Source organism: Camelus ferus, chromosome 20 (assembly GCF_009834535.1).
Source record: "Camelus ferus isolate YT-003-E chromosome 20, BCGSAC_Cfer_1.0, whole genome shotgun sequence".
NCBI classification, from domain to species: domain Eukaryota; kingdom Metazoa; phylum Chordata; class Mammalia; order Artiodactyla; family Camelidae; genus Camelus; species Camelus ferus.
In genome coordinates this window covers 4,344,069-4,361,261 of record NC_045715.1, presented here as the reverse complement: position 1 = coordinate 4,361,261, position 17,193 = coordinate 4,344,069, and the positions used below count along the sequence as shown (strand labels likewise).

The 17,193-nt window shown below is 49.9% G+C and overlaps 1 protein-coding gene and 1 long non-coding RNA gene across 3 annotated transcripts in view; one reads left to right on the top strand and one right to left on the bottom strand.

The window, feature by feature from the left end:
* Window positions 1-17,193, bottom strand: part of LY86 (lymphocyte antigen 86) — a 47,182-nt gene that overhangs the window by 18,665 nt on the left and 11,324 nt on the right. Inside the window, exons 2-3 of the mRNA XM_006181095.3 lie at window positions 3,352-3,438; window positions 1,992-2,120 (exon numbers count right to left, since the gene is read on the bottom strand). Of these exons, the coding sequence (XP_006181157.2) occupies window positions 1,992-2,120; window positions 3,352-3,438 (216 nt within the window). The remainder of the gene's footprint in view (window positions 1-1,991; window positions 2,121-3,351; window positions 3,439-17,193) is intronic.
* Window positions 2,026-12,966, top strand: LOC116658179. 2 transcript variants are annotated; one of them, XR_004313388.1, is made up of 4 exons: window positions 2,026-2,155; window positions 2,638-2,868; window positions 3,993-4,141; window positions 12,453-12,966. It is a non-coding gene; the product is annotated as an uncharacterized LOC116658179 (long non-coding RNA). The 2 variants fall into 2 exon arrangements; XR_004313387.1 differs by lacking the exon at window positions 12,453-12,966 and adding an exon at window positions 8,974-9,383.

The window sequence follows — 17,193 nt, the reverse complement described above, 5'->3', positions numbered from 1 at the left end:
CATGTTCCAACAGGTTGAATCCACTGGGAATGAGCTGTGCCCTTCCAGTCTCCTTGGCATTTTATGCCTCTTTAATGCAACCTGGGGGAGTTGTTTTTGAGTCTCTAATCTCTTCTCGCCCATCACGAATGTCCTTGAAGGCAGAAACTGTTCTTGGATCATCTTCAGGCTCCCCCAGGTGCTGGCACAGAGGAGGGACTTAGTGTTGGAGGAAGGAAGGCGAGGGGAGGAGGGAAGGAGACTGACAGTGGGCGAGGAGGTTGGGACGGGCATGGCTAACGGCAGGTAGAGAAGGTCAAATAGTGACCAACTCATCAAGAGTTCCCCGTGGGGGGAGAGACGCGAATGCAGTCAATTAATCAGAAGTATTTCCAGTAAGGTGAGAGAGGAAACCTGACTAATCATTCTGTGGTAGGTTAGCTAGGAATTTTTAAATGTCCTGAATTGAAACCAAGTCAGATCACTGGCCAGAAAGAGTTCTTAAAGGATAATTTTAAATAAACTCCTGGTCAAAAGGCACGTTCATTCATTTTGTTGTTTGTCCTTTTGTTCATTCATTCCTTAGAAGCTCAGATCCTGGGCTCTGGGGTTGGCCCGCCTGGGTGTGAGTTGTGGGTTTGTCACCGGCTCTGGGATGGCACAGGTCCTAAAGCTCTCTGTGCCTCGGGTTCTGCATCCGTGAAGTTAGAGTATGAGTAGTACTAACTCTTAAGTTCGGGGCAGGAAGTAAATGACTTACTGGACGTAAAGCTCTTAGAACAGCGCCTGGTCCGAGTGCTTAATAACATTAGCTGTTTCACTCTGTATGGCGTCCTGTACTCAGCACTCCCCATAGCAACACATTTAAAATCCTGGAAATGAAAAGACGGAGATGATCCTGCCCCATCCGCAGGAGGCTCCTAGTCTATTGGGGATGGCAAGTGGGAATGAACGATTATAGGCCAGCATGGCGGGTCCGTGACAGCGTTACGAGTCCCACCCTTCGGGGAGCGGGCAGGAGGGCGGGCAGGGCGGGCTGAGCGGAGGCTTGTCCTCCACATGTCACAGCCAAGGCCACCTGGCTTCGTCCCGCCTGCACTCCCTCACATTCCCTGCTCTCTTGTGCAAACTTCCTTTGTCTGTATCCCTTAGTGTGGGAAGGGGACCCCAATCTTCTAGGTCGTCTGTTCAGAAGGCACAGTCGGGTGATTTTGCTGTGGTTTCCTTGATTGTGGAAGTAGAGAAGCGGTGTCTCTGGGGTGTGGGGTTAAGGGTCTGCTCTCCCTTGGCCAATGGCAATCAGAAGGAGACCCTGGGAACGGGGAAGAGGAGAGCTCCTGGTGAAGGACAGGCACAGATCAGATCCAAGTTTTAGTTAAATAAACAGACACTCAGGGCTTTGGTGAAGATGGCGGGTGAGGACAAGGGGGAGTGGAGGGGGACAGGCCAGAGGAGGGGTTCCTGTGCTCTTTGAGGGGACCCACAGCAGAGGGTTGGGGGTTACTGAATTGGACAAAGAGGAGATAATTTGGTGGGTTTTATGCTTCTGAACTTTGAGTCTAGACACTTAATGTCCCCCTCAGCCACTGACTCAAAGGGAACCACCAATAACGGTTAGAAAGCTTCATTTTTTCCCCCCAGAATCCATCAAGGAGACCCTGCCACTGAAGAGATCGCTGAGGAGAAACCTGGAAACGCTTTGCATCTCGGTGGATTTGGAGAGGCTACTGGTTCTTCCTGTCACCAGGTGATTTTTCACGAGGTCCCACCACCACCAATTTCTGTTCATAAACCCGATATGCACCTTTCATTTGATGGTCACACTCGCCCGGGAAGGCAGCCCCGTGGGACCGGCCGTGTGTCACTGTTATGTCCCCCGTGCTGCCCAGTGAGGTTAAGCTCGTCCGCTGGTGAGGGCGGAACCCGGACTCCTGGGTGTCCTGACCTGAGCCGCGAGCTCTGGTCCACGTCTCTCTGGGCCTTGGCCCGCAGCAACCAGACAGACACCTTACCTCCTTTCTTTCTTCCGCAGAAAGAAAACTTGGGAAGATCCACTTCACAGACGGGGTAGGAGAATTTCAGGATGGACGAGCCTTTGGCGAAGAGAGCGACGTCCAGAAACAGCTCCTCGATGTCCTCTCCTGGAGGGAAAGGGAAGACCAGCTTTCCTGTCAGTGTGAGTTTCGCTGGGCACCAGAGATGTCCAGATTCATAAAAGCATGAGCCCGGGGACTTTTATTTCCATCAGTCTGCGCTCTGTGGAGAACAGTTTTCTCTTCTTCTTGGTAAAAGCATTTGGGCAAGGCGACTGGGGACTGCGATGTTACCGGGACAGGCCTGGGTGTGAGGCTCGGCCCTTCCACGGATTTTGTGGGCTTGGAGCAGGGAGTTGCTCTGCTGTCAGTCCTGCCCTGATGCCCTGGCCTCTGGCTTCTGAAGCTCCTCAGCTACGTAGTCTGGGTGCCTCCCCTGAGAACGGCGGGGCTGTGGTCCAGCCTGCCCACCCCTACCGCTGATGCCGGGAGGTCATGCCAGGAAGCTTCAGCTGCTCTGCAAGGCTGACTCCCCACTCTCTCTGCCTTTGTCTCCATCCCTCCCTTTAATTTTCCACCCACTCCTCCTTCCACTTCTCCTTCCTCTCTCTCTTTCTCTTCCCAGAGCATTCACTGAGCTGCTGCTATGGAACCCAGATACTGTGCCGGGTCTGGAATGATGCATGAGAGGTGTTGGCCTCCGGGAGTGGTCCCTCCGTTTCTCTAGAATGACTCCACGTGTTCAGGCTATTAAGTCCTTCTCCTCTGGCTCTGATGCCACGGTGTTACAAGGGGGATCGTCTACGAGCCACAGCAACACACTGACTATAACGGCACGACCACACGGAAGCACATGGTCAGAAAGCATGCTAGCGCATCGATGCGGGAGGAGGGAGGCGCTCTTCCACGTCTGGGCTGCTGTCGAGGTTTAGGAACTTATGTGAGCGATTAGGGGGATGAAATCATGCAAAGCTGCTGGTAGGAAGTAGACTTGTTTGTTGCTGAGATAACTAAGCAAAAAGGTCTCTCTTGAGCAGACATTAATACTTAGGCTCAAAATATTCTCTTTTTTTTTGCTGGATATACTGATTTCAGGTGCTTATGTCATCAAATGAGTGTCTAGGGTCTCTTCAGTACAAAAGCACAGCAATAAATGAGAATTCTGCTCTATCTGGATATTACCCAGAGAGAGGGAAGAAAGCGAACGTGGAAATAGCTCATTCTGGAGGGTGATGGGAACAGTGGTTTAGTGGCCACCGCAGTGAATGTAAGTGACAGGGTGTGTGGGCCAGGAGGAGGTTGTGCAATGCTTTATATGATGTCAATAATTTTTACTTACTCAGAACGATTCCAAATCGAATGTTGAGATTTGGTTTTAATTGTTTGGAACACTGGTCAGCAGAAAAGCCAAAATCTTGTAGCGGGTCTGCCAAGAAGAAAACAAAAGATCAGGTGTGAGGACACTGTATATTCTGCAAACTCATATTCAAAATCCACACCAATTATGTTACTTTTTTCCATATGAATTACCAAGATGAATTCAACAACGCATCGCCCAATGCTTTTCCTGCAGAAGTCCCTAATGCTTTCAGCAGACCCCCCAGGCTCTGCCAAGTCTGTGTCATGTCCTTTCCGATGACAGGTCTCAGTCTGTGAAATAAGCACAGTGTCCTGATGGGCGGATTCCATCCTTCCTCGTTAAAACTTTTATGACTGTTTGAGTTCTTTTATTTCCTGAACTGTTGGCCTTAAACCTGATTGCATAAAACATTTCACAAAGCATTTATTAGTATAATTAAAACAGATGAAAATATGTACAGATTTTCAAAGTGAAGACCTGCTTTTATAATCCCATCCCATCCCATCCCATGCCATTCAACGTAGGAATTTCTTCCAAATATTCCACTTTCTGCAAGGCACTGTGTTAGGTATCAGGGCTCCAAAGGCAATATTTTTCACACGCAATTTCTGCTCATTCAGAAAGCTCCAGTGGCTCGTCGACGCCTTGGAAGAAGAGTCAAGAAATGTTCTGCTGGCCCCACCTTCCGTACCGTACATGCCGAGTCCATCCTGGAGATCTGGGTGGCGACGGAAGCTCTCCAGCCAGCACGTTCTCCGGCAAGTCACAGGTGCCTTCTCCCGTTTCTCGTGGTCTTAGCGCTTCTGGCCATTGTCTAAACACTAAGGTCTTGCTCATTCCTATTTTTTTGTGACGGCTCCCCTGACAGTCCCCCAACTATTCTTTTGCTTCTCTGAATTCTTAAAACATTCATGCCTGCAATAGTTTTTGACGTGTACAAGCATGTATGGCGGTGTACTTTGCTCTTTGACTTGTCCCATAATAATTCATCTGAACACGGGACTCCTAAAAGGCAGGAGCCAGGGTTTTGTTCTGTTTCCGTTGTTATGTTTTCCTTTCCCTTTATGTTTCCGAGAGAGGACAGCTGACTTGAACTGAGGGTCTATGTTGCTAGTCACTGAGCTGCATACTTAATTCCCCAGGCTCTGCAGTGCCCAGCACAGAGCCTTGCCCTTGGACGCGCAGTCACCTCTCCCCAGATGCACAGAATGAATGGAAGGGTGCTCCATGTGTTAAGCTGTGGTCTCTCAGCTACAGATCCAGCCTCCTGGCTTCTGCGCTGTGCAGCTAGGGGCTCTCTGCAATGACCTTTCTCCTCTGCCATCAGCCAGAGACATGCCGGAGGGAGACCGAGGCTGAGTGGGGGGACGGACTTGCTCCTTCTTACATAGTCACTCATCCTTAAGTGTGTCCCTGGTGATGACCTATCACCCTGCCAGTGGCAGTTGGTTCCAGTGTCCAGCCCTCTTTTGCACCTTCCTGAAATCAGCTGAGCTCAGCTCTACTGGCCCCTAAGCTTCTCTGATGACAAGACCTCAGGGGCTGCCACCTGGCAGCCTGCATCTCAGCTCCACAGGCTTGTCTTTCAAACTTCCAGATTCTAAGAACCCCAATCTCTGTCGTCTGCTCATGGCTCTCGGGTGGTAGCTGCTTCCTCCCCACCCCCCACCTTTTAGATTGAAGTTTAAATGTCAGTTTACAACGTTGTGTTAATTTCCAGTGTACAGCATAGTGATTCAGTTATACATATACATATATATATATATTCCTTTTCATGTTCTTTTTCATTATACTCAGCACCCTTTTTTTTTTTGCCTTTCTGGTCCTCTAACCACCACAATTCCCTGTGTTAAATGTTCTCTGTTAAATTAACTGACACCGTCTCTGAGTTTCGGACTGGACCCAGACTGTTGGAGTGAATGCCAGTCATCAGAGACAGGCATGACTTTCCTCATTTCTCAGCTCAGGAGAGTTGGGGATAACTTACCCAGGTTCAAGAACTAGAAAGTGGCAGAGCCAAGATTCAAACCCAGACTTAAAAACAAATAAATAAAAATTTGCCGTCCAGTATTGTGCAGAGGCGTTCCCAAAGTAGAGACTTGAAGACGTTTTTTGTTGATTATTTGATTTGTGAGAGTGCCTGGAATATTCTGCGTGCAGGCATGTGGCATCTGGTCGTTCTGTTTCATAACTGGCCTCCATTTCTGCTCAGCTACGCGCTCGCGTCTGTCAGCGTGAGGGTCCCAGACAGTTAAATCGCCCGCGTGGTAGAGCTGGCGGATGCATGGCTGTTGGCGGCGTCTGCTGTGGGGACGATCACTGGGGCTCAGCCTTGCACGTCTGATCCAGGCGCGCCCCCGTGCGAGCGAACCCTCTCTGGCCCGGGCACTGGTTTTATTGGGGGGAAAAGCCGTTTTCCCTTAGGCTCCTGCTACTTTCCCATGAACATCTCGTGCCTCCCAGGGTTTATTTCAGCTCAGAGAATGGGGGCAGGGGGCACGCAGACACTCGTTCCTGCTACATGTTTGGCGCTCAGCATTGAAAAAGAGGCCAACTCATAGCCATTTAGGAAAATGCATCCTCAAAATTGTGTTTAAGTTGTTTTCTGAGGAAGGGTGAGAGAGGCTAAGCATGTGTCGCTCAGCTAATTAGCAATTACAGAATCATGCTGTCTTCTTATCAATATTTTAAAGGTATAGCTGGAGAGAGCAAACTAGGGGCGGGAGAAGGAAACAAAACATGTCCCTGGCACAGGAAGAATATTCTTGTTAGGAAAATCATCCTTATTAAAGGAACAAAGTCTCGAAGAAAGCAGTAGGCTGCTTGTCTCTGGAGACGTGAATATAAAAACAGAAAGATCGCTTAAAACGCGCTTTGGGGCTTGGTGATCTTTCCTTGCTGTTATTTCAGCTTAATATTTGAGAGTGAATTTTACGTTTGAGAGCGAATGTGCAGTTTGCAGGCGTCTCGGGGAAAGTGCCATCCGTGCCTTCCGTCCCCCACGCGCTTGCAGCTTCCCCCCGCTGACTTGCGTTTTCACTCAGGCGCTTAGCACGCTCTGCGCTGCGTTAGATTTTCTTGTAAACCGGTCATTCCTCTGCGAGATCCTGCCAGGCAGGCTCCCCGCCTCAGGGCCCAGCATAAGGTCTTAAGATTGTACCAGGTTCCAGGTAGTGGTTTGTTGAATGAATAATAGGGCTTAGAGGTGGTCAGCTTGCTGAGAGCTTTAAAACCGGGTTTCTCAGCTTTGTTACTATTGCCATTTTGGGGTGGAAATCCTTTTTTTTTGGTGGGGGCTGACCTGTGACTGTAGGATGTTAGCACACCTTCACGCACCAGATACCAGGAGGACCGCCCTCTACTCCAGCGTGACAACCGAAAACGTCTGCCACGTATTCCTGGGTGGAGAACCACTGCTTTAAAGAATTATTTTCTCAATTGCCAGGCAAATGCCTCCAAAACACCTAGCAAAATAAAAGACAGCAGGTTGCATTTTTTAAAGTAGTTTTTCTTACACCGTATAAGAATTGAGGCATCCTTGTCTGGCCTGAGTGATAGCCTTCCTCTTTGATCTGGAACCTACTATATGACACCTAGGAACATCCTGAACTAAATATAACCCCAGGGAAATATAAGAATACAGGTGAGAATAAACATCAAGGTAAAGATGATAAAAAATAAAGTTGACGGGGAGAAGGCTTTCCCTTGGACACTGGCCTCGGGTAATTTTTATCACATATAAATTGGATTATCTGCATCTGGAGCTCCTGAAAGAACACAACTGGACAGTTCACGAGAGCTGATGTCCTGGGCTTTGAGGGCTTTGATGTTTCTTCCAGACCCTTCATCGTGTGGCCGCACGTGAGCTGAGGAGAGAGGCCAAGCTCCGTGGGGAAATCCGCGATCTGTTCATTCACATCTTTTCTCCTTAGACTCTAGGCTGCAGGCTCTTTCTGTCTGTTCTGTCCACGTGTGCGGCGTCCGCCCGGGGGAGGGTGGTACTTACACTGAGTGAGCCTGACGTGCCCCAAACTGCCTCGCTGCCCCCACGCCCCCGGGACACGTGTGCCTGGAAGGCAGGCTCCTCCAAAGAGCAGATATAAATCCTGGGGGCGGGAGGAAGTGGGTGGGGAAGCTGCCAGCGGCGACAGTCAAACGTGTCATGGGCCCGTTCCGCGCTCCCCCGTGGAGCAGAGCGGACTGAGATAAACACGTGGGCTTAGCGTGTGCGGAGTCTTCACATGTCTCTGCTCCAGAGCCAGTCTTCCGAGCTCTGTTGGTGGCCTGTGGTCTCCCGGGCGGGGCTGGACCCGGGGGGGGGGCTGCTGTGTCTCTGACTGGGTGGTGTGAGGGACAGAGGAGGGGCCAGCTCTCATGCGGCCCATCCCATTTTCCATATTTCATAGCTCTGCTTGAGCTTTCTTTGAACTTTGTACTTTGAAGTTACGGTATTTTCAAAGGAAGTTGCAAAAAGATACAGAGAAGTTCCAGACATCCTTCACCAAGCATCGTCCCACGGTGACACCTCCCGCAGAGCACAATATCCAGCCAGGAGGTCGAAGCTGGCACAATTCACAGAGCGTCTTCAAATCTCACCGGTCCTACGGGCACTTGTACAGCGTGTGCGTGCGTGCCTGTGCTTGGAGTTCTATTGCTTGGGTTTTAAAAATCATTGCAAAGTGGGTGGAGCGTTGGCTTTCTTGCTCCCGTGGGAGGACGGAAGTCCTTCATCAGTGTCACCCTGGAAAAGAGCTGACAACCCTCCAGCCTCTCCTCTGCCAGCCTTTCCCATGTTCCGGTCCAAGTCCACCCAAGGTTGTCCGTGTCCTTCCTGCTGCCTGAAGGTAGTCTCTCTCTCCTCTCCTTCTCCCTTCCTCTTCCCTCCTTCCTCCCCTCCTTCTTTCTCTGTGCTCCCCGCCAGCACTTTGATGGACCACATCTTGAGATCCAGAACACTGACTTGCTTCTAAAATACCTTAACATTCGTGGTTCCTTCCCTGGGACCCACATGACTTTAGGAGCTGGTGTTGCTTCCTGAGAGTGCTGTTGGCAGGAAACAGGCTGCCCCAGGGGTGTTACATACGACATGGTGTGTTTCCAATAGAGGCGAGCGAGACTCGGTGAGGGTCGAGCGCACAACAGAGGCGAGGGAGGGGCTTACCCTCAGCCCATCACTCAGAGGCACCGTGAACTCGACTCTAACAGTTTATGGAGGGAAGGAAAACTTGGGCCAACAGATTGTGAGCACAACTGGTCTGCTTCTGGTTGGTTCATAAAGTGGCGCTGGTTATTTCTTGTTATTTAATAAGACCCAATATGTTACAGTTCTTCAGAGAAACAGAAGCAATAGAATAGATACATAAATAGGTGCTGACATAGATACAGGGCATAGAGAACATATGTCATGTACAGACACAGAATGTACACAGCTTATGCGATACCTGTCGATCATCTGTGGAGAGATTTAGTGTAAGGAATCGGCTCCTAGGATAGGAACTGGGTGCAGCTGACAACCTGAAATCTACAGGGCAGCCCAGCAGACCAGAAACTCAGGCTGCGTTTCTATATTGCAGACTTGAGACTGAGTTGCCTTTCTTTCAGGACATCTCAGTCTTAAGGCCTTCACCTGATTGGACGAGGCCCATACACGGTGGAGGATCACCTGCTTTATTCGAAGTCTGCTGATCGTAGAGGTTCGTCAGCTGGTTGGATAAGCAGAAGGAGAGGAGAGAAGGTCGGACAGTCTGATGAAGGCAGAAGGGAAGTTGGGCTTTTACCTCCAGCTTTGATGGGGGCTGGTGATTACTTGGGAAGCCTGAGTTTCGAAGCCAGTGATGGTGATTTCCCCCTCCCTTAGAAGGCTCTTTGGGAAGGGGTCGGTACATCACCGTTATTACCGTAATAACAGGGAATATTTGCTTTGGCCCTTAGGATGGAGTTCCTGAGTGTGGCTGGAAATCTAGTCCCAGGCCAGATGTCAGCAGATGTACCTCTGCCATCTTGCAGAATTCTTTTCCAAATAAAACAAAATAACAAACAGATCTTGCTTTTGACTTCTTCCCTTAGGCGGGGTGTTTGCCAGTCCTGCAGGACTGTTCTCTGTTTACAGTCCAGGCCTGGCTGGGCCTGGTTCTGAAAGTTTGCTATCCCGCACGGCTGTGTTTTGATTGGGGTGTTTTCAATGTCTCGTGTGATTCCTAGGATAGCATTCAAGGGTCACTGTGGATCTCTCAAAAAAGACTGTGAGGAAGGCTTTGGCAAACTGCCATTGCTGGAAATCCATTACCATGGCAACACAAAATTAATTTCCTCTTTTCTGTCCTTGCTGAACTGGGGTGAGTTCCTTTCCCCCTTCCCTGACCTTCCTTCCCCCACCTTCCTTCCCCGCCTTTGAAGAAGAAGACTTACAAGGTGGTAAAGGTATTCTAGCTCATTGTTCTGTTGTTTCCAGATTTTTCTTTCTGTCCACCTGTCAAATCTTATTACTAGAGGACAGTACAGCAAAGCCCCCTGATGGGCCATTATTTCAAATAATTATAGCCCCCCACCCCCGCCGAAGTCTCCCCATCAGCATTCCACTGGGAATCGGCTCACACAGCCAGGGTCGGATACACGATCTAGCTTCCTGCGTCTTCAGCTCTGCTATGTGGAGTGGGTGTGCAAAGTGCTTAAACACAGATCCTGATCTCAAACACACCCAAAGTACAATGAACACGGTCACAGTGGAACATCTACTGTGTGCTCGTTACAGAGCGGGCAGGAGGCCCTGCGCCCCGCGGGCTGCCTGCTAGACTGGGGGGTTCATCTCCGAGTGGGAAGGTAGCTTTGGGCCGCCACGTTCAAAATTCTGGCTCCCTCACCTTGTCTGCCTCTATATGCAAAAGAAATGGGAGGGGCACGGACCTGCCTGTCCCCCTTGGCCTCTGAAACCCACTTCCTCGGAATAACCCCGAGACTGGCTTCCATGAGCTGAGGAGGAGATGGTTTCTGTATCATCACAGAAACATTAGAGACAAAGAGATAAACGGCAGTGAAGACACGCTTTCATCTACGACCCCCGCCCGAAGCCTCCAGGAAGGTAACGCTACCTTGGGCGTAGACGGACAATGAACACTGAGTGCACGGTTGAACCTTGGGTTACCAAGGGGGTACCACGTTGCCACGTGGAATCTCAACTTGAGGGTCAGAGCAAACTTGACCTTATCTTACAGGTGACGGAGCACCTTAGTGGCTCCAGGATGGAAACTGTGACGTAGCTTCTCATTCCTTTTACCGAGTTCCTGGCACAAGGCAGAAGAACGCTAGGCCTCGGGGACACAGACAAATCAGATGATGCTGTGTGACCAAAAAATAGGCTCAATAAAAGATGCACGGATACTCGAATCTCTCATTTTGTAGTCAGTGTCGAGTCACCCAGGCTTCCGTGGGCCGGGCATGTCTCCCATGGGCTCGCTGCGCCCGACCTGGCCTGGCCCCTTTGCAGTTTAAACTCAGTCTTAGTGACAGGGTTGCTCTTTATTCTTTCAACAGTATTTATTAACTACCTGATGCGGGCTGGACAGTGCTCACTGCTGTGGGGCTATGGCAGGGCCAGCTCCCGACCAGGCCAGTTTCCCCAGAGCCCAGAGCCCAGAGCCCACAGCCCAAATGACCAACTTCCCCCACGTCTAGAAGCACCGGGGGTTTGCCTGTTCGGCTTGGTGTTGATAACTGTTTAACGCTCTGTTACTAATCTGAGCTCAGCCCGTGGGAGGCAGGAGGACTGAGGAAAGCTAGGCTGCTCTGTCTTTTTCTGGAAGGTTAGATTTCAGAGTGTGCGTCTGCACTGCACGTCCAGGGTGAGGATTTGGACTGCGCTAGCAGGCAGACCCCTCCACGGAAGGCAGTCTGTGGGCTCCTGGATTCCTGGGCCTAGGAACTGTGGGAACCATGGCAGCGTTTGGTGACACCAAGACACAGCCAGTGTCATATCTTATGTCCGCAGGTCCTGCCAATCTGTCCCTGCTCTGACAGGGACAAGCCCCGGGCCACGATGAACAGGGCGGTTGACTTGACGGTGGGTGACGTTGTGAAGATGCGCTCTGGGGCTTTCCTCAAATGCGGGAAGTGCTGCAAAGGAGTCCCCTCCTGCCTCTGAAAGTCACGGACGGGGCACGGCTCCAGAGAGACAGCTAAGATGTTTGTCCCCAGCATGACGCATGGGTGACAGGGCTTGGCAACCTGGCTGGGAGGTGACGAGTGACATCAGCCTGTTGTTGCTTATTTAGAGAACAGGATTTGAACCCAAAGTACCAGGAGATTCTAACATTTTTTTTTAATGGTATAAACTTGTTTATCTATTTTATATATAGTAGTTAGTATCTGCAAATCTCAAATTCCCAATTTATCCCTCCCCCCTCCCCTTTTCCCCCAGTAATTAGAGTTCCCTCCAGAGACATGCCCAGGAGCGGGACTGCTGGATCACAGGGTATGTCTACTTTTAGTCTTCTGAGGAATCTCCACACTGTTTTCCACAGTGGCTGCACCAAACTGCATTCCCACCAGCAGCGTAGGAGGGTTCCCTTTTCTCCACAGCCCCTCCAGCTTTTCTCCCTTGTGGACTTTTGAATGATGGCCATTCTGACTGGTGTGAGGTGACACCTCGTTGTAGTTTCGATTTACATTTCTCTGATAATTAGTGATATTGAGCATTTTTTCACATGCCTATTGGCTACTTGTATGTCTTCATTGGAGAACTGCTTGTTTAGGTCTTCTGCCCATTTTTGGATTGAGTTGTTTGTTTTTTTGTTACTAAGTTGTCTGAGCTGTTTGTGTATTCTGGAAATGAAGCCCTTGTCAGTCGCATCATTTGCAAATAGCTTCTCCCATTCCTGGGTTGTCCTTTTGTTTTTGTTTGTGGTTTCCTTTGCTGTGCAAAAGCTTATGAGGTTAATTAGGTCCCATTTGTTTATTTTGGCTTGCATTTCTGTTGCCTGGGTAGACTGCCCTAGGAGAAATAACATGTATTTGAATCACTGATTCTCTCTCAGCCTCATGAGTGGCCAGGGCGTCAGGTATTAATGTCCCGTTTTGTGATGCAGGGGCTGAGATCCAGGGCAGCCGAGTGACCGTCTCAAGTCTCCAGACTCAGCCTCTGTCCTCACACTGCTGTGCACGAGAGACCAAAGGCAAGGGAGGCCGACTAACTGAAGAAAGAAGCAGAACGTGGGGCAGAGCCAAGAGTCCAAACACACGTGCCGAGTCCCTGCTTCTGTCACACCTCAGGCTGATCATGGGGAGGGACAGGGCAAACCCAGAGCTGCAGTTTTCCGGGCTTGTTGGCTAGGATTGCACAGGCCACTGTCATCTGCAAAGGGACAGCTGTTTCTCAGCCCAAAGAAAGCTGGAATAGCCAGAGAACAATGCAGAGGCATTAGAAGGTATTTGTAGGAATTGAGAAAAATAATGCATGGGAAGCATCCAGGCCAGTGCTGGGTGCATAGTGGACCCCGGATAGTTGAGGAAAAAAGGTAGATCCTATTGGAAACGCAATATTCTCACATTTCTGCAGTTGCAGAAAATGAAGCCAACCTCTTTTCAAATTTTTCTTCTTAACGCAAGACCACTCTAGGTTCAAAATAATTTCTGTAAGCGCAAGAGATGTTTCTGAAACAAAACCCAGATGTCAGCTAGGCCCTTGCAGCCCTCGAGGTGGAAGAAGGATCATGCCAATCGCCATTTGTGTGGGGGATGGCTTTCTCCACTGGTTCCCCGACCTGGCTGCGCAGTGGAGTCTTCCTGGGCAGTTCTGTACAGTTACTGCCGCCTGGGTCCCCCCCAGGGTCCCGGTGCTGCCTGGGCGCCGAGGAATTCACCCAGTCTTGTTGGGAGCCACAGCAGTTCTGTGCGCACTCCCCGGTGGGGGAGCTGCCTGCGGGGCTCCTAGACCTGCTTTGCATCACTTCAGGCTGAAAGTTTACCCCCTTCACGGATTTCCTAAGAAATCTCCTTACAAACCTTTTCCCAAGTTTCACAGAATTTGTGAAGATTTAGGGGGTTCAGGGAAGCAACCCCCACCCCCAGGCTACCTGTCATCCTGTTCCTGTTTCCTTCCCTCCGTTTTCATCTCTCTAACCTCCTTCTCTAGAGAAATAACAAAATGTTTCTCCTCATCTCTGTGCTGAGCACTTGGAAGCCACCAGGTCCCTGGGGCCTCAGCAACTCCCGGAGTGACTTGCGAAGGAATTCTTGCAAGAAAGGCAGGGATCTGCTTAGTTAGAACCCTTGTAACAGCCCCTAAGGGATTTTTTTTTTTGTATTTAACTTCAGGAGCTTTGTCTTAATGCCAAACACTAACTCACGCAGGGAAAGGTGTGAGATGGGGCGACCAGGGCTGGGCAGGCAGAGCAGAGCAGAAGATGGACAGTCAGCTGTGGGGTGGAGGCGGTGCACAGGGCAGGGCACAGAGGGTGGGGCAGCCGTGCTGGGGAGCCTGGGGCTGGGGAGCCGGGACCTGCGGGGGCTCCGCAGAGCCCTGAGCTGAAGGGGAGAGCGATCATTTGTGTGTGGGGATCCAAGCAACCCTCGAAATGCAACCAAAACAAAAAAACAACTTGTGTTTGTAAATAATAGACGTCAGCCTTAATGAAGGAAATGCTTAAAACGCCAGCCCCGTCTTTTGTAGCCTGATCAGCTTTACTTTCCAACGGCCTCTGTGCTTAGGAAAGCGGCCCAGGTGCTGGGTTGGGTACCACTCTCGGCGGAGCGTGTCGTGTTATGTCGTGCACGTCTGACTTCTGTCTGCAGGCGTCCGTGACCTTTGGGGACAGAATGTCTACTCGTCTATCAACTCTTTCCCTGAGCATGATTTTCCTTACTGAGCAGCTGTTTCTGTCCCTGGACACAGGCACAAATATAGGCTGTACCCCCAAGAACAACTTTTCCTCTTTCAGGAAAGAAGGTTTAAGCTATAAACAGACAATCCAGATTATATCTCCCTACGAATTTTAGAATGAAAGGAAAAACCCAACTCACAGCTCCTTTACTGTTTCTGAATTCCCCACTCTGACAATTCCTTGTCTGGCTCATTGCACTATGAGAAGGGGGCTGGATAAATGTTTGTTGAGTGAATGAAGGAACATTGATAAACAATCACATGGGGGGTTAGGGTGGGGAAGTAAGGGACCATGTCACCTTAGCTGTAACTGAACTGATGTCGGAAATAGGTCACCTGGTCCTTTAGCTCCTCAAATGTTTTGCTGACATGTTTCCTTTTTAATAAGTCTGAACCTCAGTTTCCCCTCTCCTTACACACAGGCATAAAGATTACTCTCCCTGTCATAGTTCTCTGAACTCAGTCCGGGGAGGGGGCAGTAAATAGTCCTCCAGTTCCGCTGTGTTTGGGACACACACCTGAAACCAGAGCAGCATTCACAGTGTGCCCGCAATTTAATTCTTCCTATTTTGGGTAGATGCCGAGAAAGTAAGAGCGGGAGGGGCTACTTCAACATCTCCGACAAAGAGCTGGGTACCCGTCGCGTGGGCCTGAATTCCTGCACCCCTGATTCCTGCTTGACAGCAAGCCGGGTTGCCTTTGCAGCCCTTAAACACACCCACCACACACATACACACCCACCACACATATACACACCCACCCACAGAAACAACACCCCCGCCCCGTCTCGCTCCGGCCGTCCAGGCTGCTTTAGGGAATTCTTTCTCAGCGAAGTTCTAGGAACAGCTGCTTCTACTTAGAATTCCGTCGGGATGACAGCCAGCCATCACCCCGCCTCCCTGCGCTGCCTCACCTGAAAAAGGAGGAACTTGGCACCATTTTAAGCTCCACACTTTCTTCTGGTGCCAGCTCCTCAGATGCGCTAGAGGCCAGGGCTGGGGAGTCTGCACTGTGTGTGGGGTGGGGACCTGCCCTGCTGACAGTATTCCTGAAAATGAGACGCTGGCTCAAAGTTAGGGGTCAGGTCTTTTTTTAAAAACTATTTATTCTGAAATACTGATAGACTTACAGAAAGTTGCAAAAGAGTACAGAGAGGTTCTGTGTGTCCTTTAGGAACCTCCTGTCACGCTAACGTCCTACATAACTGGATCTCAAAACCAGGACATGGACACTGATGCAAGCCACAGACCACTTTTCACATGCGTTCGTGTGTGTGCGTGCACACGTGGGCATGTGCAGTTCTGTGCGATTTTATCCCATGTAACGACCAGCATAATCAAGATACAGACACAACCTTCCTCATGCTGCCCTTTGACAGCCACTCCCACCCTACCTCTCCCTTCCCTACCCTCGAAACCACTAGTCTCGGCTCCATCAATACAATTTTGTCATCTTGAGAATGTTATATAAATAGAACCATACAGTAGGTAAGCTTTCTTCTTAACTTGCTATATATATATATATATACATCTTATAGATATATGTGTATATATGTAATTGAAGTATAATTGACTTAGAGTATTATATAGTTTCAGGTGTATAGCATAGTGATTCAATAGTTTCATACATTACAAAATGACCACCACATATGCAGCCTTTTGAGATTGGGGCTCTTCATTCTGCCTAGTACCCTGGAGCCCCATCCAGGGGGTCGTGTGTGTCAGTAGCTAGTTCATTTTTGCCGCTGAGTTGTTTTCTGCAGCGTGGATGTAACTCGTTTGCTCCCCTGTTGAAGGACCTCTGGCCAGTTTGGGGCTATTACAAATAAAGCTGTTACGATCTTTCACCTACAGGCTTTTGTGTGAACATAGTCTTCATTTCTCTGGGATAAATACCCGGACTGAGATTGCTGGGCGAAGAATATGCAAAAGTAAGTGCATGTTTGGTTTTATAAGAAACAGTCCGTTTTCCAGAGTGGCTGTACATTTTACACTCCCTCCAGCATTGTAGGCAGGTCCTCTGAAGAGAAACTCTTGCCAAAGAATCTTGTCCCCTGCGAGAAATCAGGAGAGGGGCTTGCAGTCAACGTGAGGGTCAACAGCATCAATGCCCACTCAGCCTTCAAGATTCTGGCAAAACTCCCTCCATGATAGGAGACTGACGCTCCCAGGAATGATGGAACACCAGGAGCCGTGCTGTGTGCACACAGCCATGGCTAACTGTTAACGCCTGGATGGGGCAGGGCAGCCTGGAGGACCAACCGTGATGGGGTTTCCTTCTTTACCATCCCCCCTTCTTTCCCAGTGCTGCGTTCAGGGCCCCCGAGGCAGTTTTGGTCACACTTTGTCACCTGGAGTCCTGAAGAACAAGGGATAATTCTTGAGAGTTGTTCCCCCAAGTTCATTCTAGTGTGAGGTCAACTTACTCTATATTTCTCCCCCTCGAGTGTTGCTCTCCCCACGCTTGGTAATGAATCGTCCGCTGCTGCCTCTGGTCCCCCATCAGACCCACATGAAGAAACATCAATTTACACCCTTCCTAGGAAGCAAGCCTAGTGACGGAGCCGATGGGCTATCCTAGTCTGTTGGGCTGTCATCACAAAATGCCACAGACTGGGTATTCATTCATTTCTCACAGATCTGGAGGCTGGAGAGTCCAAGATCAGGATGCTGGCTGATTCGGGTCCTGGTGGGAACCCTCTTCCTGGTTTGCAGGCTTCTGGATGTGTGCTCATATGGCAGAGAGAGAGAGTGTATAATATATATACTAATATATGTATTAGTAATAAGGGTGCTAATCCTATTACAGAGCCCCACCCTCATGACGTCAGCTAACCCTAGTCACCTCCCAAGACTCCACCTCCAAATACCATCACATTGGGATTTAGAGCCTCAGCACGGAACTTTGGGGGAGACACGTCCAGTCTATAACAGGTGGGAAGACCCTCC